The sequence below is a fragment of the Abramis brama genome, assembly GCF_963993115.1.
Source record: "Abramis brama genome assembly, chromosome: 16".
Lineage (NCBI taxonomy): Eukaryota > Metazoa > Chordata > Actinopteri > Cypriniformes > Leuciscidae > Abramis > Abramis brama.
The window spans coordinates 17,914,044-17,940,504 of record NC_139978.1 but is presented as its reverse complement, the minus strand read 5'-3'; the positions used below and the strand labels follow the sequence as shown (position 1 = coordinate 17,940,504).

Here is a 26,461-nt window from a genome sequence, read left to right as displayed (position 1 = left end):
GTGCATGGTTAAGTTTATTAATGATTTATGTAAAAGGTGGTGCTAAAGACCTAGAATGTGTAGCCTACTTTTAGGATCATTGGTGTCTATACTCGGCTGAGTTACGAGTGCCAGCATTGACGGACGTTTGTACGGAATAGACTGCGTTACAACTCACTTTTGCCTCTCATTGAGACTGTTATGTCTCAGCCAACCAAGTGAACTATAGTGTATTGAGTACGTGAGTATTTTACACGTTTGTTTTAAGGTAGAATATGTTGATTCTTATGTGTAATAAAATGTGAATTGGTTTTAATTACAGGTTTCAAAACCTTCTTTGGGTGGTGGTCATCGTTTCTTTCCCACTGAAATTGAGATTATTTTGTTTTCTTTCGTTAATTGGATAATCATGTCATCGTTGTAGCGTTTTTATGGTATTCGTTGAAATCTCTCTGTCTTATTTACTGGTGTACCACTGTATGGGATGTCTTATTGGTTTGTGTGTTTGATATATGGTTTGATCGGTTTTGATTTTTGTTTCCTCCCATGTGGTGTGTTTTCCAGTTTATGATTTTAGTCTGATTTGTTTTATTTTGAGTGCCATATCTATCATTGTCTTCTGTTATATAATTTAATTTACACTATAATTTCTTAGCTTAATTAATTTGAATGTTAGATTCACTATTTGTTTTTCTTTAATTTATCATATTTCTTAAATTTAATTCTGATTGTTTGGTGCATTGTTTTCATTTTTTTTTTTTTGTCTTTGTTTAATGTTTTCTTAAATTGAGTGGAGTTGTTGTGGTATATGTTTTTGGTTCTTTTTGAGGTTTTGGTTTGTTTTATTCTCGTAAGTTTGTGAAATATTTTCTGAACAACAGTGCTACCAATCAGGTTATTTCAACCACCATATCTGTGAAGGATTGTGTCTGTCATTTTAATAAAGTATCAACTTTTTGTACTCCGGCTTCTGGTTCATTTATTTGAACTGCCTGTGTTAAAATCATCATTGTTATAGGGTCCCCCATCCCAGAAAAGTGGGGGTGGCGTAGTCAATTTGGTCGACATTTCTAACAGCTATTTGGTCAAGGTCACACAAGTATAGCACCTATCTCTTTAAATTTAAAATCTATTTTACCTTTGCACAATGTGTAAGTAATATACATTTCTCAGATCTTTTTTTCTTCTGGTGTTTTACTAATTTTTTGACGCGTATTTTAATTCTTTTTTTATTTTATTCCTTTCAATTCTGTTTACTTAATTGTTGTTCCTAATCTATAAAGTCTGTCAATGTAATTGCCTCCACAAATAAAATAATGTAAAGGTACGATCAGTGTTTCTTCTCGAGTTCTCCCTGCCTGTTTCTGGACACATTTTGTGATTAAAATTACACACAAGAACAGAAAATGACCACCTGTTTGAATAAAACAGAGTGGAATAAGAATTACCAATATCATAAATGTTTTATGTTTTTAAACACTGAACTATTATCATTCTCTGTAAATGGCTATTTAAATGTCTGTTTCATTTTTATATCTCGTATTTATAAGCACTTTATATTTTTTTGCTTAAAGAATTTAATTAATAAATTTATAAAAATGCAGCCTTCCGTTTAAGAAGCAACATATGAACTTTTATTTTGGTTTTGGTGTAAATGACGTCATAAAGGCTGCGCCGCTCTCCTGTCTCAACCTTTTTTACAGTCTATGGTCTCAACAAAGGTTTGTGTTTCTGAACGATTATGTATTTAAGGTGTTAAAATCGATTTATTTTAAGTAACATGAAATTAATCAATTACTTATGTTTCGTGATGGCCCGTGTACTTGGTGAAATTATTATTTGAATAACTATGGGCTGTACCATTAGCACGAGAGTGTGTGTGGATTGGGGAAATGATAGACACGCCACGGGCTAAATTTACTGCATGGATTTTTAGGAGTAGTTAAACAGTGGACAGCAACATTCTTGACACGAAGTGCCAGATTTCTTCTTGTTAATAATTGCAATTATTAAGTTTAGACCCCAAAATGCAAATATTGTCATACTCACCCCCATGTCGCTCCAAATATGTATGGCTTTCTTTTTTTCTGTGGAACATAAAATATATTTTACATTAGTATTGGTATGATCTGAAAATGTTTCCACCCTGTTAGTTTGTCCCGTAAATGGCTCATAAATGGTTCATAAATGAGTGTTATTTGTCTGTAAGTAAAGTGTATTTATACTTGAGTAACATTGGGTTTTGATATAGGCTACATTGTTTTTCTCATACTTAACATGACAAAATGTCCAAAATACAGGAAAAACTCCTGAGATAACGTGACATATCAAGATGGCTTTAATTAAAGAGGAGGCTGAAGACATGAGAATTTCGAAACCACCGGTGAAACATGAAGATGTTGAGAAACAAACAGGTTGGTTCTCAAATGTGAACTCTGTTATTTGTTTCTTTAAATTGTTTAATTGTTCTTTAAGTTAAATTGTTGACATCTAAACAAATGAAAGATAAATTTGAAAAATGTTAGGCATGCTATAAATAATCCAGTCATATCAGTCCCACAATTATAGCTAATTATTAAAAAAAAAGGCAGAATAAAACCCTTTGTCATTTTTTTGTGATTTGCCTATGATTTTGGGCATTTTTCGGCGATCTCTTAACCTGTCGACGAGCGAAAATCAGGCTTTAAATTGTTCAATGTGAACTTGGCATAAATCATGGGGTAATTATCATTTTGAGGTGAGCTAACAAACTATGAAGGAAAAAAAACATTTAAATTAATCATTTTGGTAAACAAAAATGAGTTTAAGTGATAAAATTGACTTTAACAAAAATAAAGCCAAAATGGAAAAACCATGGGTGACAAACTTAGTAACACCCTATGATTCAACTGCTTGAAGACTAGAGCCACTTTTAGCAGCAATAAGTTGAAGAAATAATTTTCTGTATGACATTATCAGTCTCTCGCGATTTTGGCCCACTCCTCTTTATAATGTTGCTTCAGTTCAATGGGGTTTGTGGGCATTTATTTATGTACCGCTCTCTTAAGGTCCCACGGCAACATTTCAGTCGGGTTGAGGTCTGGACTTTGACTGGGCCATTGCTACACCTTGATTCTTTTCTTTTTCAGCCATTCTGTTGTAGATTTGCTGGTGTGCTTTGGATCATTGTCCTGTTGCATGACCCAATATCGGCCAAGCTTTAGCTGTCGGACAGATGCCTCACATTTGACTCTAGAATACTTTGGTATACAGAGGAATTCATGGTCGACTCAATGACTGCAAGGTACCCAAGTCCTGTGGCTGCAAAACAAGCCCAAATCATCAACCCTCCACTAGCGTGCTTGACAGTTGGAGGTGTTTGTGCTGAAATGCTGTGTTTGGTTTTTGCAAAACGTGGCGTTGTGCATTATGGCCAAACATCTCCACTTTTGTCTCATTGGTCCAAAGGACATTGTTCCAAATGTCTTGTGGTTTGTTCAGATGCAACTTTGCAAACCTCAGTCGTGCTGCCCTTCCAAACTTGTCTCATCTTTTTCTAATTGTACTGCCATGAAGTTTAACATTTAAAATGTTATATGAGGCCTGTAGAGTCTGAGATGTAGTTATCTTGGGTGTTTTCCCATTTCTCTGAGCATTGCACGGTCTGCCCTTTGGGTGAATTTATTGGGACGTCCACTCCTGGGAAGATTGGTAACTCTTGAATGTTTTCCACTTTTGAATAATCTTATTAATATTCAAAGCAGTAAGGGTGTACTTAGGTTTTCAACCATGGCTTTTCCATTTTGGCCTAGTTTATGTTAAATAAATGAGACAGTATTTTTGTTCATCTTAGGTATCTGTAGGTATTTACCTAATTTTAAGATCTGCCAAGGATCAGATCATTTTTTATTATTGTCCCGATACATAATTAACAGAATTCAATAGGGTGTCCTTTCTTTTTCACATGACTGTAGTTGTTTGATGTCTTTTGCTTTGTGCCATTAAACTGGGGTTAATTTTTTTTTTTTTTACTTTTCAGACCTGATGCTGCTTAAAGAGGAGAGTCCAGAACTGTATGAAATGGAGGACAAAGTACAGTATGAGAAACATGATTTCATAACTGAAGATATACTTTGCTCACAGACTGAAAAGTCTTCCTCACAAAAAAGAGGTGAGGAGACGGGATCTAAAAGATCTTTTGCCTGCAAACAGTGTGGAAACTTTTTCTCTACAGCAGGAAACCTTAAAATCCATATGAGAAGTCATACTGGGGAGAAGCCTTACACATGTGATCAGTGTGGAAAGAGTTACACACGAAGCAATACCTTAAAGGATCACATGATGGTTCACACTGGAGAAAGACCTTTCGAATGTGATCAGTGTGGAAAGAGTTACACGCGAAGCAAGACCTTAATGGTTCACATGAGGATTCACACTGGAGAAAGGCCTTACACATGTGATCAGTGTGGAAAATGTTTCATACGAAAAGACAACCTTAATTTACACATGAAAATTCACTCAAGAGAGAACCATTTTATATGCCATCAGTGTGGAAAGAGTTTCAAAGACATAGAACACCTTAACAGGCATGTGATAATTCACTCTGAAGAGAAACCCTTCAAGTGTCACCAATGTGGAAAGAGGTTCAAAATAAGTAAAAACATTAAGGCACACATGAGAAGTCACAGTGAAGAGAAGCCTTTCAAGTGCCATCAATGTGGAAAGGGGTTTGTTATAAATAAGGACCTCATAAGACACATGAGAAGTCACACTGAGGAGAGACCTTTCAAGTGCCATCAATGTGGAAAGGGTTTAAAGCATGAAGAATCCCTTGCTTACCACATGAAAATTCACACTGGAGAGAAGCCTTTCAGCTGCAATCAGTGTGGAAAGAGTTTCATACATAAAGGACAGCTTAATGTTCACATGAGAGTTCACACAAGAGGCAAACATTTTAAATGCGGGCGATGTGGGGAGAGTTTTACAGACAAGAATCTCCTTAAAATGCATAGAAGTACTCACTCCAACGAGAAGCCTTTCCCCTGTCCTCAGTGTGGAAGGAGATACAATCTTAAAGGACACCTTAAGAATCACATGAGATCTCACACAGGGGAGAAGCCTTTCACCTTTTTTCACCATGAGGAAAGTGGTTCATGCATAACGGACACCTTAATTGTCACATGAGAATTTATAAAAAGAGAGAACGATTTAAAATGTCAACTGTGCAAAGAGTTTTACAGACAAAAAACAACAACAACTTAAAAGGCACATAAATATTCACAGAAGAGAGAAGCTTTTTTATTTCAAAATATATTCTTTTGTTTAACAGAAGGAAGAAAGAATCTCATACAGGTTCGGAACAACATGAGGGTGAGTAAATGATAACAGAATAACATTTTTTGGAAATGAAAATTATCTCATCAATTACTCACTCTCATGTCGTTCCAAATCCATAATATTTTCGTTCATATTTGAAACACAAATGAAAATATTTTGGATGAAATCTGAGACCGTCAGAGTTTTCGGTGAAAATACTTTCAATAAAGGGACAGAAAAAAAAATACAATGTATTCACTAATCACTGAATTTTCTTTAACATTTTTTATTATTATTATTTGTATAAATTATTTTTTAAGTACCAGGGTGATGTAAAACATTTGAATAATGATTTTGGTCAAGCTCGGGTAAATAAATTGAACCACTTATTTAAAAAAAAAAGATTCTAATTTAGGCACACTGTGTACGTTATTGTAGACGACGTTTGCCACTTTGTCCCTTTCAAAGCATACCAGTTAATAAATTATCAGAAACAAAAAAGAATATATATATATATATATATATATATATATATATATTGTGTGTATTAAATGTACTCACTTTCTTACAAATGCATAATTTTTAAATTTGTTTGTTTTCAGATGCAAATGCCTTAAAGACTTTTTTGTTAACCTTTTAAAGTACTACATTATTGATATTCCAATAAATTTTCATTGTCACTGAATTAGATGTGCTGCTCCCTCTTTCATTAGTACTTTTATAATATATTTTATACACATTTTATTATTTGTATGTAGTCTATGTATCTGGCCTACATTTCTATGGACTTTCTGTGGACGGGACTTTTATTTTGGTCTGGTGTTATGACATCAAAAGGCAGCATCGCCCTCCCCTGGCTCAACAGAGGTTTGAGTTTTTGAACGCTTAAGTATTTGAGGTGTTTAAATCGATACAAATCGTTCAGTCTATATAGTTTTTATAAGTAATGTGAAATGAATGGTATTATGTGAAGTGCCGTGTGACGCTTTACAGTTCAGTTTTCATGTATAGCCAGTTGCCGTTTTCTCTCATTCAATTTCTAAATCGTGACTTCAGAAATGATTAATGAATTATATTTTTGTGTCGGAAAACTGAACTATAAAGCGTTACATGAACTGATAGTTTGTCTCTTAAATGTCTCTTATGATATCTGTATGTGACTAAAGTGCATTTATATGTAACAAATTAGGTTTTGGATTTTTCTTTATTTCTTTTAATTGCTTTCCTCATATTAAACATAGCAAAATGTCAAAACATACAGGAACAAGAAGCTCCTGGTGAAACAACTGAGACTCACGTGACATACTGTTTTCAAGATGTCATTTATTAAAGATGAGACTGGAGACATGAGAATTTCAGAACCATTCAGAGTGAAACATGAAGATATTGAGGAACAAACAGGTTTGTTTTCAAATGTGAACTCAGTAATTTTGTTCTCATTAAAATGTTGATATTTAAACAAATAAATGATCATTTTGAAAAGTCGTTTAAATGAAATGAGATGAAGAATCCAGTCATATAAGTGCCATAATTAAAATTGATAAGCTTAAAAATAAATTAAGTGGAATAATCAACCACCATAGCCACTGAAATACGTGGTTAAATCCATGCTTTTTAAGTGATATACAGTGCCTTGCAAAACTATTGAAAACCCCTTAATTTTTTTCACATTTTGTTATGTTGCTGCCTTATGTTAAACTTAACGTGCGCGACCCGTGGGGGATGTGGGTGTTTTAACACCCACACTTTTCCCGGTGAGAGGGTTCAACACCCGCACTTTTTCGGCAGCAATTTGCACAAACGCCTCACTACAGTTGATTGGTTGGGTCCTTACATGCGCTTCGTGAGGCACACTAGCACACACGCACACGCAAGGTCTCTCGCTCCCTCTCTCTACTACACGTTCTTCCGGCCGGTAGACGTAGAATCCAAAGCTAGATCAATGAGAAGCCCTATGATTACAACGACCATCATTTGAAGTGTCACACAGTTCTGAAATTATCGTACATTATAAGATTTTTTCCATTATTGATCGTACATCGTACAGAGGTCAAAATTATCGTACAAATACGATAATTATCGTACATCTGATCTGGCAACACTGGTCTGCGCTCGCTGCGGCTGCCTCCTCTCCCCCTCCCTCTCAAACATGACACCGGCTTTGAGTGTGACCGGCTGATGATTGGCTGTTCTGCCTTAAGTCCCGCCTCTCTTGGTGTGTTAGATTTCTCGATCAGCTCGTGCTGACAATATTAACGAGGCTTTCCAGAGTGTTTATGCTTTCGAGGTTTTTAAATAAGCTTGATATGTGTTTGAGAAGATGTTCTGTTTATGTTTTATTGACATGACGAGTGTTTTCGGTAATATATTTCGTTTTTTAGACTAATGCTAATTGGGATATTGTTCAGCAGCTAACTTAGCTAAATTCGGTTGGTCAGTTGGTTGTTGTTGTTGGTTGCATTTATACAGTACAGGCCAAAAGTTTGGAAACATTACTATTGTTTAATGTTTTTGAAAGAAGTTTCTTCTGCTCATCAAGCCTGCATTTATTTAATCAAAAATACAGAAAAAATAATAATATTGTGATATATTATTACAGTTTAAAATAATTGGTTTTCAATTTATTATACTTTAAAATATCATTTATTTCTGTGATGCAAAGCTGAATTTTCAGGATCAATTCGGTACTGGCGCGCTGTCTGAGAGATGTTTTTTTTTTCTCTGCACACATGCATAGAGTAAAGCCGCCTCACAAACAGCTCGCGGGTAACAGAAGTTATTTTTCGTGGATTATATCGCTTTAACAGTCAAAAACATGCGAAAATTATGCCAATTTTCAATTATGTCAATTTTCGGTCTTGGTGAGTAGCCTATCCTCTAAATACAGTCGGTTATGTCTTAAATAAGCATAAATCGCACGTGACCGTATAATGAAAACAGGATCCGTGCACTAGCAGACATATGTGTCTGTCATTAATTTGGTTGTCAAACAAAACATAGCTTTCATTTTAAGGAATCAGGATTAATAGCCTATGTATTTAATTTAGTCAGGACTAAAATACTACCCAGTGTTATTTTACATTTGATTACTTTATTCAGTTTCTGTAGTATTTCTGAATACTAGTGTTAGACCTAAGCAAAAACTTTTCTCTTTATTTCTCTTTATTGGTATCTTTATTCTATATTTATTTGTGCTACTTTTTTCAATTTAATTCAAAGAGTGAAATCAAGCTTCCTTGTGTTGTGTAAATACTTAAGAACAAAATTACCCCATTGTAAAAATGCAATGAGTGAGCATACATTTAGGCGAGATAAATGTAATTTAAAAAAAAAAGGCTAAACTCCCCCCTCAAATTACCCCCCCCAATAAGAATCACCTAAGGGGGGATTTCCCCCACATTTTCCAAAATGAAATTCAGGCCCTGACTCCAGTCTTCAGTGTCACATGATCCTTCAGAAATCACTCTAATATAATGATTTGATGCTCAATAAACGATTATTATCAATGTTGAAAACAGTTTTGTACATTTTTATTTCATGATGCTATGATGAATAGAAAGTTCAAAAGAACAGCATTTATCTGAAATGGAAAGCTTTTGTAACATTAAACACTACCCTTTAAAAGTTTGGGGTCAGTAAGAATTTAAATTTTATTTTTGGGGGAAAGAAATAAAATAAATCAATACTTTTATTCATCAAGGATGAGTTAAACTGATCAAAAGTTACAGTAAAGACATTTATAATGTTAGAAAATATTCTATTTGAAATAAATGCTGTTCTTTTGAACTTTCTATTCATCAAAGAATTTTGAAAAAAATTGTACACAACTGCTTTCAACATCTATCTATAAATTACAGGAATGTCTGTCTGTGTGTGTCTGTCTGTATGTCTGTCTGTGTGTCTGTTAACCGCATATCTCTCGAACCATTAGTCCGATGGATTTCAAACTCGACAGGTGTCTCGCTACGGGCACGAGTAAGTGCACTGCAGTGCACTTTGATGTTGTTTGGATGAGAAATGCTAAAGATATCGTTAAATATATAATTTTTAAAAGGTTGTGGTTTAAAAATAAACATTCTGACATTAGAGGGTTGTATCGGTCAAAGAAGCCCCAAGAAGGTTGTGGTTCAAAAATAAACATTCTGACATAAACACTCAGTCAGCTACACTGTTTACTTCTGAATATTATAGTTTGGTTCCAGAACGTGATAAATCCATTTTGATTAATTTGAGTAAAAATGTGTTTTCTTTACCAAGAAAGTGGCAAGATGAAAACCACTATTTTCTGTTTCAAACTTTCACATAGCATCTTTAGGTTATAATGACATAAAAATTTCAAATCCAGATTTGGATTTTCAAAGATCTATTATAAAAAATTCAATAAATTCATGACACTTTTTTTTCAAAATGCTATCATATTGAAACTGTTGAAATCAGCCATCACTAAGAAATATCTCCTGAACTTTTTTGACGGCGATCAGCTCACAAAAACAGATTTTGCACGGGCACTTTGCACTGCTCCCTGAATCGACGCGCTTATTCATTTGTGGATGTTAACTGAATCTGTAAGTCAGCTATGCTGTTTACTTCTGAATATTATATTTCATTCTGGTGCGCTTAAAGTTATCGCTACTGTGTAATAGTAGCCTATGCTATTCACCAGCTAAACATATCCTATTCAATGTGTTCACAGTCTCTTTCACAGGCATCATTTGTAGTAGCCTATTCACAAATTGTTTCCTCAAGCATAGCGTTTTCTTGGAGTTCACTGTGTGCTTTCTACCATGCACAAATAAAAATGTCACTGAACTTTTGATGTATAATTGTAACAATGAGCACTCAAACACACCAAACCAACAATTATAAAAACACACTCAAAAACTGATTTTGCACGGGCATTTTGCACTAGCACTTAGAAGGTTGTGGTAGGCTATTCATAAACACTCAGTCAGCTACACTGTTTACTTCTGAATATTATAGTTTATTCACAGCCATCATTTACCTAGCCTGCTCCCTGAATTCAATGCGTTCACAGTCTCTTTCACGGGCACCAAACCAACAATTACTAAAAACACACACAAAAACTGATTTTGCACGGGCATTTTGCACTAGTTAAAAATAATAATGAATGTTGTTGTTTTTTTGTTTGTTTTTTTTACATCAAATCATCATATTGTGATTTCTGAAGGATCATGTGACACTGAAGACTGGAGTAATGATGCTGAAAATTCAGCTTTGATCTGAGGAAGAAATTACATTTTAAAATATATTAAAATAGAAAACAGTCATTTTAAATTGTCATAATATTTCACAGTATTACTGTTTTTTTTAAATTGTTTTTTTATCAAATAAATGCAGCCTTGGTTAGCAGAAGATACTTCTTTTAAAAACATAAACATTCTTACCGATCTAAAACTTTTGACCAGTAGTATATTAAAGATTATTAAAGTATTTCTGATTCTGATTCTTTAGCAAGTCTACAGTAGTGTATTTTCACAACTGAGTTTTGACTTATTTTCCGTGTGTGTTTTTATACTTTTCTAGTATAACTATAGTATAATAAATGGGAAGTTTTTTTATATTTTATACCCTTCTGTCATTGTAGTCATCGTTTTTATTGTTTATAAACAAACCACATCCATCCCCCTTAGGGCTGATAAGAGCTTGCGTTTATTGTCGATGAGACTCGTACACCAGCGCAGAACACGGAGAGAAAACAGCGCACATTTCACTGACTCCTTCGCAAGCATATTGATCAATGAGTTTGAAACGCGACTCAATACACAGTTTACATTCGCGTTTCCTTAACAGGTGACAATTCAAATGCTTAAAACACAGCCCATATTTCATAGATGCTGCTCATAGATACTGATTAAGTCATCAATTTGGAATTAGGCTATTATTAAATCAAACAAAAGGGGCTCGTGTACATGATATATACAACAATAATCAATCATGTTGTCCCATAAGTTTTATTAACATTATCTACATGCACGTACAAGTTTCTGATAAAATCAGCAAAACTATAGCTTGAATATGCCTTCCTACAAACGGCAGAAAGTTTCTCAATGCTATAATGCATGTTTAAATCGTACGATAAGAGACTTCTGATTTTAGCGAAGAAATACTAATTTCAGTTTTAAATCGAGCGTAAGCCTTCTCTGACGAAGAAATCTCAGCTTAGCCGCGCGTATAAATGGTTCCTGATATTAGTGAAGCAATCCTAATTTCAGTTCTAAATCGAGCGTAAGCCTTCTCTGACGAAGAAATCTCAGATTAGCCGCACGTATAGATGGTACCAGAACAAATAAATGTGATGGGCGAAGAAATACCCATTTTCAGCATTTTTAAAGGTGACTGAGCTGTCCCTCCTCACCGATTAAAGAGCATCTTGCAGGTAAAAAAAAAAATCTAAATGAATATATAACCGTGTATGAAAATACCATATGAAAAGATAATGCAGGATTTAAAATGTTTTAAAACGACACAAGAACACCAATTTAGTAGATAAAGTTGACTGCTCGTACAAACCGCTTTTTTTCAACATCGCGTCATTTTACGTCACACGAGGGAGACGTGTGCTGTGCTCTGCCGCAGCTCAGTGCAGAGTATGGTATTCAGTAAGAGCGGTCGTGAGTCAGTGTGTTTTCACTAGTTTTTGTATTTCAATTTATTATCGTCATGGTAAATTTATGTGTTTGTGGAGCTTGCAAAAACTCCAGCCTGTCAGGACATCGAGTACACCGGTTTCCTAACAAGAAAAAGGACGGTGCTATCTTTCGTGCCTGGGTTTGTGCAGGTGAAGAGACGGGATTTCTCTTCCGCGTCGGCTTCGGAAAACGCGGTCGTGTGTAGCGTTCACTTCAGATCGGAGGATTAGGCTATCGTCCCGGCGATATGATGGAGTTCAACATGGGATACCGAAGTAAGAACCGGGTGAGACTCAGAGCTGATGCGGTTCCTTCAGTGCACGCATCTTCGGGTTCTCCCGCTGGATGTAGGCGCGAGCACAACATCAACTGGCAAACGATGTAAGCAGAACGAAACTGAGCTACTCGTTATTGTGTTTGTGTGGACCGTTTATCAGTTTGGACCAGTGCAGTGCGAGCCTGATCAAGCAACACTGTAACTGCGAGATCCAGTAAATAAAGCATTTGAATTCGCCACATTAGTAATAACATTGCTGCGAGATCTAGTGAGAAATATTCACATTTCTCCGTTATTAACGGATCAAACAGCGCTGACGTGGAAACCAGGAATAAACATGAACATGCAATGAATGAACGAACTATCCAGTGTCCACAGATCAGCAACATTCACCATGGCTTTACTGTAGTAACACTAACTGCAACCATGGAAGTTTGGCATTTTCCACTAAGGCCCAGTATGCATCCACCTCCCTGCAACACTGACTTTCCTCAGCTGTAAACATTGCCTCGCATTTCCCACACAAGCACCTATGGAACAAAAAATGTATCAGGAATAAATATCTCTCTGTCTCTCGATGAGAAACCGCTAAGTTATATCACGTAACGTTAGTCTGGGCGGATATTAATGAGCATGACAAACGCCTGATCAAAGCTTAGTTTCTGTTATTGTAAGTTCCAATATGTTCTGTCTAACATTAACCCTGGCCTGTCCCTGCTCTCTTGGCAGCCTAGCAGGCTCATAAATGTATGGCTGTGGTCCGTCAACAATTTCCTCAGCGTCCGAAATGTCATTGCGATGATTGCGATCCACTTTTCCCTGTTGTTTTTATTTTATTTATTTTTTTATTGCTGATAACTGGAACATACAAAGAGAAAGTATACATCACATAATATCAATCACAACAATAATAAATGAGACAACCACAAAAAAAAGAAGAAAAAAAAGAAGAAGAGGGCCATTACATCACATAAAATGTTCACATGAAGAGATCAAAGGTAGTGCAAATCCTAACAGTCCTTATAGCTTTCTTATTAGTAGATACTGAAATCATATTTAAATAATTTTCCATCTCTTTTAAGAAGACAGAGAAGACAGGCTTACAGTTTATAAATTTGCATTTGTGAATGTAAAATTTGCTCAGGAAAAAAATTAAATTAATAACAAAACAGATATTTTCGTTTGTGGGGTCTGAGTCAAAATAACCAAATACAATGTTCCTCATATGTATTGAGAAGCCTGGCAAAATTTTACATTTAACAAATATACCAATATCATTCCAGAACTTCTGAGTATAGTGACATGACCAAAATAAGTGAACCACTGTTTCATCAGAATTCAAACAAAAAGAGCATGTTAGCTCAATGTCAGATTTAAATCTTTGTAAAAATTTCTTAACAGGATAGAACCTGTGTATGAGCTTAAAGGAAATTTCCTTCACTTTATTTGTAAGAAAGAATTTCTGTTGTAAAGACCAGATTTTTTTCCAATTAAGGTTAACAAACAAATTATTCCAAAAGGAAATAACAGGTGGAGCAGAAATCAAATTCTTAAGAAATAGAGATCTTATTTTATAGTTTTTAGCTTTCGACTCAGAGAAACAGATTTGACCAACAGGGGTATCACAAGGTTTGGGAAAGGATGCAGTAGATACTGGGGAAACGTAATTACAGTTTTTAAAAAGCATACATAAACCAGAAGGAATAGCTCCCATTACTGTGGCAAATTCTTTTGGGGTTATTGGTAATTGGTATTCGGAAAGAAATTCAGAGTATCTGAACAAAAGACCTTGCTTATTAAACAACTGCTCCACCAGAAATAAACCATTACAGAACCAATTATCATAAAAAAGAGATTTATTCTTGAATAAAATGTTCTTATTGTTCCAAATAAAACATCTCTGTGGTGAAAAATTATGTTTATAAATTAAAGCCCATGCTAAGAGAACCTGACGATGAAAGTTGGAGAGTTTGATAGGGAGTTTGGATATATCATAATTACACATTAAGAGAAAATTAATGCCACCAAGTCGTGAAAAAACCAGTTGAGGAAAAACATTCCAAATAGAAGATGGTTTGGTTAGGTACTGATTCAGCCAATTAATTTTAAATGTATTATTGAGGGAGTCAAAATCAATAAAATTCAGACCACCATTATTATAAGAATTTAATATGACTGATTTTCTCATATAATGGGACTTATTTTTCCATAAGAATTTTATTAAGACCTCATTAATTAATTTAGAAGTGGGCTTGTCCACAAACAGAGACTGAGCTGCATAGGCCAAACGAGACAGACCCTCTGCCTTAGAGAGCAGCGTTCTGCCACTTTTCCCTGTTGTTTGAATCGACCGCTCTCCCTCGTGCTACGTCACGCCCATTTTCAGATGCGGAAGTAAAATTTTCTCACAAAAACGACTCCAGAAGCCACTGTAGCACATTTATAATTTTTTTTAAAGAAAATCTAGTTCCTACATTATTTTTCTATACATTGACTTGTTGGGTCTTCTAACCTGCAAGATGCTCTTTAAGGCCTTATTATTATTCGTTACGTCATTGTATTCATATTAAACTGCTAAACCGCTCATATGAAACTATCGCGTTGAATTAGTGGTATAAATTCTAGCCTAGCTAACTAGTGATTTGCCATTGTCTGTGAAAGAACGGTGCTGTTTGATTTGTGAAAGAATCACTTACATGCAACGTCATGTGTCTAAACTAGACTCAGTGCAAACTTTCAGCACAACGCGAGCGCTGCTCCGGTCGATTTGTGTTGCTGGTTGGCAGTGGGTCTGAAGTGTGAGCAGACACTTCGGTTTACCTGAGAACAGCACCAATCTCACAGACCCTTGTGTAAACAAGTGAATGCGTGTAGCGAAAGCCAGCTCCTCAAGGCTTTGAATCAAAGGAGTCAATTGCGTGGCGGAATCACAAATGATTCTTTGTTTTGAAGCGCCCTCGTTGGCGACCCCTGCTGGTCAGAACAGTGTAAGTGTAGAGAACTCAGCTCAATGAAACACCTTTAACCAATCGCAAAGGTTTGATCAAAGGTGTAAGCATGTTATAGCAACGCACAAACTATCTAATACTATGAGGTGTCTTTCAAGGCACAATAACTTAGTAAACTGTAGGGCTCATGTTATGAATGCTTGGTCAATCAGACCAATAAGAGACTATTAAATTTGCCTCTTCCTTTATCAAACGCGTCATTAAATGTGTACAAATCTGTAAAGTGATACAAAATTGAACCATTGAAATTTAGAATGATTTCGAAACAGCTCTGACGCGCAACAAAGCCCGTTTACTGAAATCCCGTGACTTTAGCAGTCTGATACATGATCAGAATCACTGATTTGAGACAAATGATTTACACTGGTTTCAGAGCTTCATGGAGCATGTCTAAGAGGCGGTTTAAACTACTCCGTCCTCTCTCTCTCTCTCTGTCTCTCTCTTTCTATTTCGTTCTTCCTGACCGCCAGAGGCAGTGCTTCACACTGGATACTATCTCTCGTTGCAAATGCATAGGTCGAGTCTAATACAAACAATGTCCCTCGTGACCAGGATGACTCGGGGTGCTCCCCTATTTAACCCCGTGACTTCCTGCAGACTGTCCCTATAATCTTCTCGCGTGCATGTATGCAGGTCGTAGGTTATGTAAAAAAAAGAACTGGACTCCGTTCTTCACAGCCTCGCAACAGAAAGCACTGTTGGTGTCTCGCGATTGCGCGTCCTCCAGAGGCTGCAACGGATTCGTTGGGATTGCATTTGATAATAAAGCAGGTGAGTTTGTTTACATTTATGCTGGGGTTCGTTCTCGTTTTCCTGGCATTGTGTTGGTCGCTAGACAGAGTGTTTTCGCTCGTTGAAAAGACCATAATAACTTGCAGCTGTAAGTTAAGTTAGTTAAGACCACGCTCGGAGTGTGTGCGCTCTGTATAGCGATTGGTATCTAGACTAATAGGTACAATACTCATCTACTGTGTCATTGAATGAGCTAGCAGTTGTAAAAAAAAAAAAAATACTTTTAGAAGCTTGGGCCTCGTGTATATGCATATAAATAATAACACTATACACACATTAATTATAATATAGGATGGTTATAGTATATTACATGTACACTTCAATGGTGTGTGTATAATATATTGTATAGAAATTAATTCTCTATAGTAAGTTTTCTGGCAAGGCTTGCTTGGGCAGTGACAGTCAGAGTGATTCCGCTCGACCTACTAAATATCTTCCGGAACCAGAATGGAAAAGTTACCTCATACTTGCACATTGTGCATGGCTGTTCTCCAGGCGGATGATGGGCATGACTGCTGCCCTTCCTGTTTAGGCCTAGAACACCTTAAACAGGGCCTTACAGAAGACGCTTGCATGAACTGTAGCGTCATGTCTTGGGAGAGGAGGACTTCGAGGGTAACCATGGTGGAAGGGCTTTTGGGGGAGTCGCTACCACCACCTCCACCACGTAAAACAACAAGTAAGCGTAAAAATACTGAATCAACCAGTGCTTCCGCTGGTAAAAGACCCAAGGAAGACCCTTTAGGGAAGAAGGTGGATGTGCTGACGGCTGAGTTTGCTCAGATCAAGTCTTTGCTTATGAAGTTGCAACCGAGTGAGAGACTAGTATCCTCAGTCGAAAGCCCTGCTAAGGAGTCACCCATTGGGGAGGAGGATGTCCTTTCAATGGCGGCTTCTCAGAGCCAGTTCTATGATGATGTTGATGGAGAAGTGGAGGTTATATCTGATCATCAATCCCAATTCTCCCATGATGGCTCCCAGGAAGCTGGTCATGGATCGGCAGAAGGTCCACAGTCAGAGCAAGAGCTGGTGAAGCAAGCTCTTCAGGCTGCATTGGCTCGCTTGGGTCTTGATACAGCCCCGGCGGTGGCAACCTCTTCTAGTGCTTTTTTCAGAGGTTCAGCGCATCCCTCTCCTCTTACAATTCCACCATCAAAGGATTATATCGAGGAGTTGCAAAGATGCTGGGCTAACCCTAGGTCTCTTATGCACCCCACTAGTGCAAACAGGGCATTGGCTGCGATGCAGGATGCAGACACTTATGGCTTGGGTCAGATGCCTAAGGTTGATCCTTTTATTGCCTCGTTTGTTCTTTCCCCAGAGGAGGTATTGAGGCCTAATGTTCGATGCCCCCGGCCTCAATGCAGGATTACAGATGATCATCTTATCCAGGCATATAACACGGCAGCACGAATGGGTCGCATTGGCAATTCTCTCTCCCATCTCATGTTGGCCCTGTCTCAGTCCCTTCAATCATCAGGGAGTGATCCTTTTAACCAAAACTTAAGTGATGCCTCCCTTCAGGCAGTGGCATTCATGACAAGAGAGCTGGGAAGGCTTATGTCAACGCTTACACAAGCACGCCGCCAAGTCTGGCTTGCACAATCACCTCTGTCTGAGGCATGTAGGAGAACACTAAGGGACCTTCCTGTAGTTCCAGGGCAACTCTTTGGGCCAGCTGCACAGGAGACACTGGAGCGTAGTGTCCAGGTGAATCAGACCAGGCAGCAGTTTGCTGACCTGAGGAGAGTTCCACAGGCTCACGTAAATTACCGACAGCCTTCTAGGGGGTATGAACTGCCACGCTCTACGTTTTCAACACGCCCAGGTGCTCTTCACAGGGGCCAGCCCCCGAGATCACCACGTGTAGAAAATTCTACTCCGCGGCCCCGGGCTCGGGGTCAGCAAGTATTTCAGGCTCCTAGGGGTAGAGCACCTGGCCAACGGCCCACCAGGGATGCTAGAGGCCATGGACGTAGGTCCTGAAGGTCAGCGGCCGGCCGTCGGACGGTTTTCTTATCAGCAGCTCAGTTATTGGGAAACAACAACTTCCGACCCATGGGTTATAGCAACACTAACCCAGGGGTACAAGCTGCAGTTCCGACGACGGCCGCCCGCTTTCAAAGGGGTCAGGATGACCGTAGTCTCAGACCCCAACAGTTCACTTGCCTTAAAACAAGAAATAACAAAACTCCTAGAGAAAGGTGCCATCGAACCAGTAGATTGGTCAGAACGGCTAGGTGGGTTTTTCTCCATTTACTTCCTCATTCCAAAGAAGGATGGCGGTGTAAGGCCCATACTCGACCTTCGCGGCCTCAACAAGTTCCTGAAGATCTTGCCATTTCGTATGTTGCGCATAACCGATGTTCTTCAGGCGGTCAAGCAGCAGCACTGGTTTACTACGGTCGACCTAAAGGATGCTTACTTCCATATTCCAATTGCTCCTCAACACAGGCCGTTCCTCCGATTTGCATTCCAGGACCAGGTCTATCAATTCCGTGTCCTCCCATTCGGCCTTTCTCTATCGCCACGAGTCTTCACCAGGTGCATGGCGGCCGCACTGGCTCCAATCCAAGCCACAGGGCTACAGGTGCTTCCATACTTGGACGACTGGCTCCTTTGCTCCCACTCTCAGGAGCAGGCAGTGTTAGAAATCACACAGCTGCTCGCACATATTACTCGACTGGGCCTTTCTGTGAATTTCAGCAAGAGCCGATTAATTCCAAGTCAATCTGTGGGGTTCCTAGGTCTCGCACTAGACTCACAGTCAATGAAAGCCACTCCATCAGAACAACGAGTGGACAATATACTACTACTCCTTCAACGGTTTCGGAGGCATGCCAGACTTCCATTCAGGTGCTTCCTCAGGCTCACAGGTATGTTGGCGGCAGCAGCGGCAGTCATACCATTGGGCCTCCTTTCACTACGCCCCTTTCAAAGATGGGTGAACAGTCTCCACTTGAACCCCAGTTGGCACAAGAACAGGTTGATCAAGGTGACACAGCGATGCCTTCTGGCCCTGAAGTCTTGGAGGAGCAGATTGTATCTGACCAAGGGGGTTGTTCTGGGCATGATTCCTTCTCGAAGGGAGATAGTCCAGACCGATGCGTCCCTTACTGGCTGGGGGGCAGTCTGGAAACACAGAGCAGTCACAGGACAATGGGGTCCTCGGGAAGAGGGCGAGAATATAAATACCCTGGAACTTTGTGCAGTTCTGCGAGCTCTGAAGCACCTCGCTCCGTTTTTGAAGGGCAGGCATATTCTCGTCAGGTCAGACAACAAATCGGTGGTTTATCACATCAACCATCAAGGGGGCACAAGGTCCAGCCAATCCCTTCAAGTATCGCAGGAACTGCTGACTTGGGCCTTCCCTCGCTTTGCAAGCATCAGAGCAATGCATATTCCAGGGGTATCAAACGTGGTTCCAGATTTCTTGTCGCGCCACAGAATTCCATCAACGGAGTGGAGGCTCAACCCAGAAGTGGTAGAGATGATATGGCAGCGGTTTGGCAGGGCAGAAGTGGACCTATTTGCCTCGGCGACAACGACCCACTGCAGTCTCTGGTTCTCACTGGCAGAGGAATCCAGTCCGCTGGGGCAGGACGCTCTAGCCCATGCCTGGCCAGATCGGTTACTTTATGCCTTTCCCCCGATACCGATGATCGGGGTGACTGTTCACAGGGTTCTTCAAGAGCACCACAGGCTGCTGCTAGTGGCGCCAAACTGGCCAGGGAGACCTTGGTTTCCAGTGATGTACAGGCTCCTAGACGGGGATCCTTGGACTCTTCCCAGGAGAAAGGATCTCCTCCAGCAGTTGGAGGGTCAGATTTGGCACCCGAATCCAGACCGCCTGCAGCTCTGTGTGTGGCCTCTGAGGGGCCGGAACCACTCTTTGGAGCCTGCGATCAAGGGGTCCAGAACACCATATTGAACTCTAGAGCACCTTCCACCAGGAGTGCTTATGCCTATCGATGGAAGCTTTTCTCTGATTGGTGTAGGGAGCAAGCAGTGGTCCCAGAGCACTGCCCTGTTCCTCTGATTTTACGTTTTCTGCAGTCACTATTAGAAAAGAATAGAGCAGCTGCTACTTTAAGAGTTTATGTGGCTGCAATTTCAGCACATCACGTACGAATAGATGGTCAGCAGTTGGGTTCTCATGCCTTGGTTACTCAGTTTCTTAGAGGTGCTCAGCGACTGCGCCCCCCTCAGGCCATTAGGGTTTCTTTATGGGACCTGGGCCTAGTCTTAAAGTCTCTTACATTGCCCCCGTTTGAACCTCTAGAGCAGAGTGACCTGAAGTGGATCTCATTGAAGGCAGCATTTCTCTTGGCCATTGCTTCGACTAAGCGGGTGAGTGAACTCCACGCGTTATCAGTTAACACATCCTGTATGCGTTGGAACGCAGATGGCTCAGTTGTGACGTTATGGCCCAACCCAGCATTTCTCCCCAAGCGGCTTTCTGCCCTTTTTAGAAACCAGGCTATTGAGCTGGCAGTGTTTAATCCTCCGATGTCAAACACGCTGGAAGAAGGTGGAAGCACACTGCTGTGCCCAGTAAGAGCTCTCCGGGGCTATCTGAGGGCCACAGAAGTTTTTCGACAATCAGACCAACTTTTTCTCTGTCACGGGGGCCCAAAAAGAGGTCAGCCCCTCTCAAAGCAGAGATTGTCGCACTGGGTAGTTGAGGTTATCACCCACGCCTACACATCTAATAAATATCCAGTGCCGTTGGGGGTGAGATGCCATTCGACAAGAGGCATATCAACGTCTTGGGCTGCATTAAAAGGGGTCCTTCTAAGTGACATCTGTGCAGCAGCTACGTGGTCATCAACAAATACATTTGCCAGATACTACAGGGTCAATGTGGCTGCTTCCGGTAATATTGGAACAGCTGTCCTGTCGGGACCCTCAACTTCCTCTTAAGGGTGAGTGGGACCTCCTCGTGACCTTGTTGTATAAGTCATCCAGTGTGAAGCACTGCCTCTGGCGGTCAGGAAGAACGAAATAGAACGAGAGTTACGTATGTAACTGCGGTTCTATGAGTTCTGGATGACCGCCAGAGCTTTCTGTCACTCGGAGTCAGGCGAGAAGATTCCGTAGGGACAGTCTGCAGGAAGTCACGGGGTTAAATAGGGGAGCACCCCGAGTCATCCTGGTCACGAGGGACATTGTTTGTATTAGACTCGACCTATGCATTTGCAACGAGAGATAGTATCCAGTGTGAAGCACTGCCTCTGGCGGTCATCCAGAACTCATAGAACCGCAGTTACATACGTAACTCTCGTTCTCTCTCGACCCCCTCCCTTTTTGGTTTCACTTAGATAGGCTACCTTGGTTTTTATTTTGTGTTTCATTTATTGCGACTTACAGTGCAATGCATAAGTGAATACACCCATGCTAAAGTTGACTAAAAAGAGGAATAAAAAATCATATTTTGGAAATTGAACTTAATGCCTTAATTTAAAAAAATAGGAAAAATCCAACCTTTAAGGACATGGTGGGTATGGTGAAGGCTATGTGATGATGTGGGGCTATTTTAATTCCAAAGGCCAAGGGAACTTTATCAGGATGCATAGTATCCTAAAAAAAAAAAAAAAAAATACTTAAAAATAAAAATCTGCCTGCCTCTATGGGAATTTAACATAGGGGTGTACTCACTTATGCACCATGTATTTTAAGGAAGAACATTTATTTATTTACGATACATTATTCATTCACAAAGAAAATTGGTGTCCTTAAAGGTTGGATTTTTCCTAATTTTTTAAATTAAGGCATTAAGTTCAATTTCCAAAATATGATTTTTTATTCCTCTTTTTAGTCAACTTTAGCATGGGTGTATTCACTTATGCATTGCACTGTAAGTCTACCCCTATTTTATTTTGTGTATTCACACCTGTTGAGCCTGAATATTCCTATTCAGTTAAGTTGAATTTAATTAAATTCGGAATTTAATTAAATCAATTTGCTTATTCAATTTCCCTTTTTATTTAGCAGGGCTATGAGGACACTCCCTGTTTATTTTTCCCTTTGATTTTATTTCAATTTATTTACTTACTTTGTTTCAGCCTGAATTTCCATATTCAGCTAAATGAAGTTTAACTAAATTTGAAATTTAACAAAATCAATGCGTCCCCTTTCCTTTAGTTTCGAGCTATAAGGACATTTTACCTTTACTTATACCCTATCTTAGATATTGACTATCAACATCTTCCCTCTCTCTATAGGATTACAGTAGTTCTAACAACTGTTATTTCCGTAACTACCCTGGTCATTAGAATCCTAACCCCTGTCTGTGCGTTACCCCTCCTCACTCCTTAGCACCAAGCTAAGTACATGAAGTACGGTTAACGTAAACGCACAGTAGGCCCCAGACAGAACGGGAGACACTTCCCGCTGTTTCTTCTTCTTTTGACCTTGATGTTTGATGTGTCCCTGCTAGCTTCGTCTAACAGCAGCTTAACCCATACGTGACACCTGTTTACCTATGTCTCCTAGCTAAACTTAAATAGGTAAAACACTCCTTCCTTCCCTTTCCTTTCCGATTTCTATTGTTTCTATTTTGGTTTTTCTCTATTTTCTACTCTCGTAGTATAACGTGAAAAGAACCATCAGTTTTGAGTAATAGTTTATGACATGTAAAAGTCCAGTCATCAGTCGATGCTGCTTAAAGCACGTCAACTTAGATACTCAAATCCCTTGGGTTGTGTGCTCACCAACACTAAATTAATAGCCCCATAGCTGTTCTCCCACAGAGCTTACCACCTCTGTAGAGACTTGCATTTGCCTTTGCCACTCCTCTCTTGTGTTCCCACAAGTATGCCAGTAGACCTCAGACATCCAGCCCTGCCACCCACCAGAACCACCTGGAAACCGGCAGAGCAACGTTCTCGCCATCCTTCAGCCTGAAGCAGACAACAACCTGCCAAGGCAGAGAAGGGAACCGTTAGACAACAACGGAAGCGGACGTCTGACACCCAGCCTGAGCCACCAATAGCTGACCAGCATCATCTTCTCCTTGGCCACGCTCCCGAAGGCCTCAAACAGGAGGTAAATGAACTTAAAGAACTGGCTGAGCTCAAAGAGAGACACCAAAGCCATCAGTGTCCAGCCAGAGCTGAAGTCCAAACACTGACTCAGCAATGCTGCAACATTATAGGCAAACGCAATGTGGTCCTGAACAGAACTGAAACAGTCCAACCACCTGCAAACGGACCCCACAAGAAAGATGTATCCTGCTAAACTTCACATCAGCCGCGTAAGCTCCCCCAGCCCTGCACCAAGGGTGGAGGAGTCAAACCCTCGGCTTGACAGTCACCCGCCAGTGTCCTGAGAGCCTCTGCAGGCGCAGAGGAAAAGGTTTAATTCAGACAAACCCAGAAACGACACATGAAGAGATACTAAAAGATCTCCAGCGAATGGTCAGTAACATCCCTGCCTTTACACCAGAGCCTGCAGGAGACCCCGACGTCCACGCCTACCTGCGATACATTGACTTTCACCTGCAGTCTTTGATGAGTGTGCACCATCAAGATAGACTCTATCTGATCTGGATCACATCCAGCCCAGAGGTGCAACACTTTCTGAAAACATCCAGTCTAACTACCAGCAGCTGGAACAAGCCATCATAACAGGATTCTCAGACTTTAAGCCCCGTTCACACCGCCAGCGACTTTGTCGCTGTATGTCGCTAGTCTCTGTACTGTGAAGTCGCTTGTGGGCGTTCGTAGTGCTGTCGCTCTGATGTTATTGGTAGACTGCACGTCTGGCCATATCTATACAAAATACCATCATAAGTGATATATACAATTATATCATTTTAATTTGACTAGGAGTTAGGCTCAAATGAAACAGTATGCTGTTGGGAGAGTGTTTTTATATTACCACAGCATTGTTCAGTGGATTAAATCATTTAGCCTACTGGATTAACGATCGATCAATCAACAGAATAACTCATACTGTCATAAATTACTAAAACGCCATTCGAATTTGACAAATAATCAATTTTCTTGTCTCTAATAGTCAAGATAATGCAGGGGAAACTGTAAAATGAACTGCAGCAGTGCTAAACTTGCATCATAAAATTACAACACTCGTACTAAATGTGTGTATTAAACTCACTGAGACTGTCGACAGTTTCTTTTCCATGCATCATTTTATTATATCCATGTATGTGGTTACAACCAAATCATGTAAAACAGTGAAATCGCCCTCGAACTGTCTTGCCTGCACTCGAGACGGTGATGTGAGCTGAGCTCCACTGAAAGCCTTCTTTCCTATTGGTTGTCGCTCGCGAAAATCGCTTCTCATTTGCATAAAGTTGAAATTTCTGAACTTTTGTCGCGCGTCTCGTGTCGCTTGACACGCCCACATTCTGTCGCCAACGGTCACTGTCGCTCGTGTCGCCGGAAGTCGCCAGCGCTCCATTGAAATGAATGGGATCATGTCGCTTTGTCGCTGCATGTCGCTGGCGGTGTGAACGGGGCTTAAGAGTCCGAATGCAGACTGGGCACTGCCCAGACACCAAACAGACCTAAAAGTGCCTGTGCTACTACCACAGACTCCGAACGAGCTTACCTTGGAGCTTGCAATGAACCTGTGACAGAGGAAAACACCAGCTCCAAGAACCATTTCCTCCAAAACCAGTTAGTCACCATTTCTGGCCGCTCCACGCAGTGCCCACTCAACAATGCGTGACTTGATGCAGAATGCCTTTAACACACGAGGCCTCCTCAGAAAGGGTTCCCAAACCCCATTGACTCTGAACTGCAAAGATCAGAAGGCACACAGCACGACCATAAGGCAAGCCGCTGCTACAAAGTTCATAGTCAGCATAGGACATAGAACTTTTAAAGTAGATGAAAATGTGTGCTCAAAAGAAGCAGGAAGCTGCATTAGTAAAATTTGAATTTTACTGACGTAAAGAAAATCTTGAATGCATATGTAAGCCCCACGTGCCAACAGACTATGCACTGCTTCGAACCATACAGACATTTGCCACCTTCTGGTTGAAATTGGCACTGCTGCATATTCGTTTCTATGACAATGACTTGTCACATGACATACTAACTTTAAATAGGGCATGCGTCACCCTGACGCCAGATAGTAAGCAAACCACCTGAGCTGCGTAAACTAACATAACCTAGCGGCCCTTCGTTTAACTACTTTTATCCTAAAGTGTGCATTCCAATCCAAATAGGACGCAACATGCGACACGCATTTTGATCACTGGTTACTGGCTTGTTTAAATGCAGATAAAACGATAGCTGGAATTTACATATCTTCTAAAAGTGAAAAAGTCGTAGGTTTTTAGCTAGTATCGGTAATTTCAGCATTAAAGCGTAAGTCTGTTTGACAAAGAAGCTCAACTCAGCGGCATGCTGTACCGGCATTTATTAATCTGCTTTGACTGGAGGAATCCAAATTGCAGTATTGTTTAATCTGTTTCTGACAAAGAAATCTCAGTACAGTGTTATATACAATACACGTAGACTTGGGTGATGCTCCCCTTTCTGCAATGTAAAGGCCTTACAAATTATTGTTAGATTGATGTAATTCATCTAAATTTTGGCTGCATCTACAAGCAGAGCTACCTAGTGATCAAAATTGTTTCACTCGCTGAAAAGTCAATATTTATGCATGAGATGGACGTAACCTTGTACGCTTAGACAAGCTTCGACTTACAGCAAATCTATTTCCTTACCTTTTAAACAAGTAGAAGGAGTTGTTTAAAGTAAAGGAAAAAGTTACTCGAGTAAAACTGGCAAATGCAAAACCACAGTTGCATTTTACTGAATGTAACATCAAGTTTTGGGTAGACTCAAAGTATAGGCACCATATTTTAACTCGTTTAAACATTCATTTAAAATGTGCAGACATTCTTCATAGACTGAACTCGTTTAAACACTCATTTAAAATGTGCAGACATTCTTCATAGACTGTTGAATTGCTCTGACATGCACTGGTTCCCATGACAACGACTTGTCACAGGAAGTGCCAACTTGTGACATCATATTGTAAACAAACCAGTCTAGATGGCTAAGCTAACCTAACCTAGCATCCGTTCAGCTTAGGCTAAGCTAAATAATAACTTCTACAGTTAGCGTTTAGCATCGTTTACTCGAAGCCTTTATCTACAGCTTGTGCTGTGCACAGTGCAAAGTGATCTAAAATACCTTTCCTTTAACCCCAGTTAGGGTTCTGATTTTTCACTTTCTCTTTCCTTACTTTCAATTCTTCCCAGCTGAATTCTACCGCCACTAGTTTAGGAGTAGTCCTTGCTGTCGGCTAAATTTGCAGTTACCTTGTAAATTAAATCTAAATTTAATTACATGTAAACTGTGTAGCTAGAGAAGAATTCTTATAGTAATGAGAATTTTCATCAGCATGTTGACTAAACTTTTGTAAGGACACACACACAGGGATCGTGTGTCTTGAACACACAGCAGCTGTGACCCACTATG

At 39.7% G+C, this 26,461-nt stretch overlaps 2 protein-coding genes across 3 annotated transcripts in view; both read left to right on the top strand.

Annotated features, from left to right (window-relative positions):
* The window catches only part of LOC311065814 (DLA class I histocompatibility antigen, A9/A9 alpha chain-like), a 119,857-nt gene that overhangs the window by 32,837 nt on the left and 60,559 nt on the right, over positions 1 to 26,461 (top strand). The gene's annotated exons all lie outside the window — the stretch shown is intronic.
* LOC311065899 (uncharacterized protein) lies at positions 1,621 to 5,959 on the top strand. Of its 2 annotated transcripts, none has more exons than XM_084086744.1 (3): positions 1,621 to 1,700; positions 2,280 to 2,393; positions 3,998 to 5,959. In XM_084086744.1, exons 2-3 carry the CDS (start codon positions 2,312 to 2,314, stop codon positions 5,140 to 5,142), a joined length of 1,227 nt encoding a protein of 408 aa, XP_083942870.1. In that variant the 5' UTR covers positions 1,621 to 1,700; positions 2,280 to 2,311; the 3' UTR covers positions 5,143 to 5,959. The 2 variants fall into 2 exon arrangements, with proteins under 2 accessions (XP_083942870.1, XP_083942871.1); XM_084086745.1 differs by lacking the exon at positions 1,621 to 1,700 and adding an exon at positions 3,108 to 3,262 and having other exon boundaries at positions 2,307 to 2,393.

What these genes read in the sequence shown, in the direction of transcription:
- LOC311065899 (XM_084086744.1), top strand. Translation starts at nt 2,312, where the DNA reads ATGGCTTTAATTAAAGAGGAGGCTGAAGACATGAGAATTTCGAAACCA. An exon ending in AGATGTTGAGAAACAAACAG is followed by an intron (nt 2,394 to 3,997) that starts GTTGGTTCTCAA and finishes TTTACTTTTCAG; the next exon opens with ACCTGATGCTGCTTAAAGAG.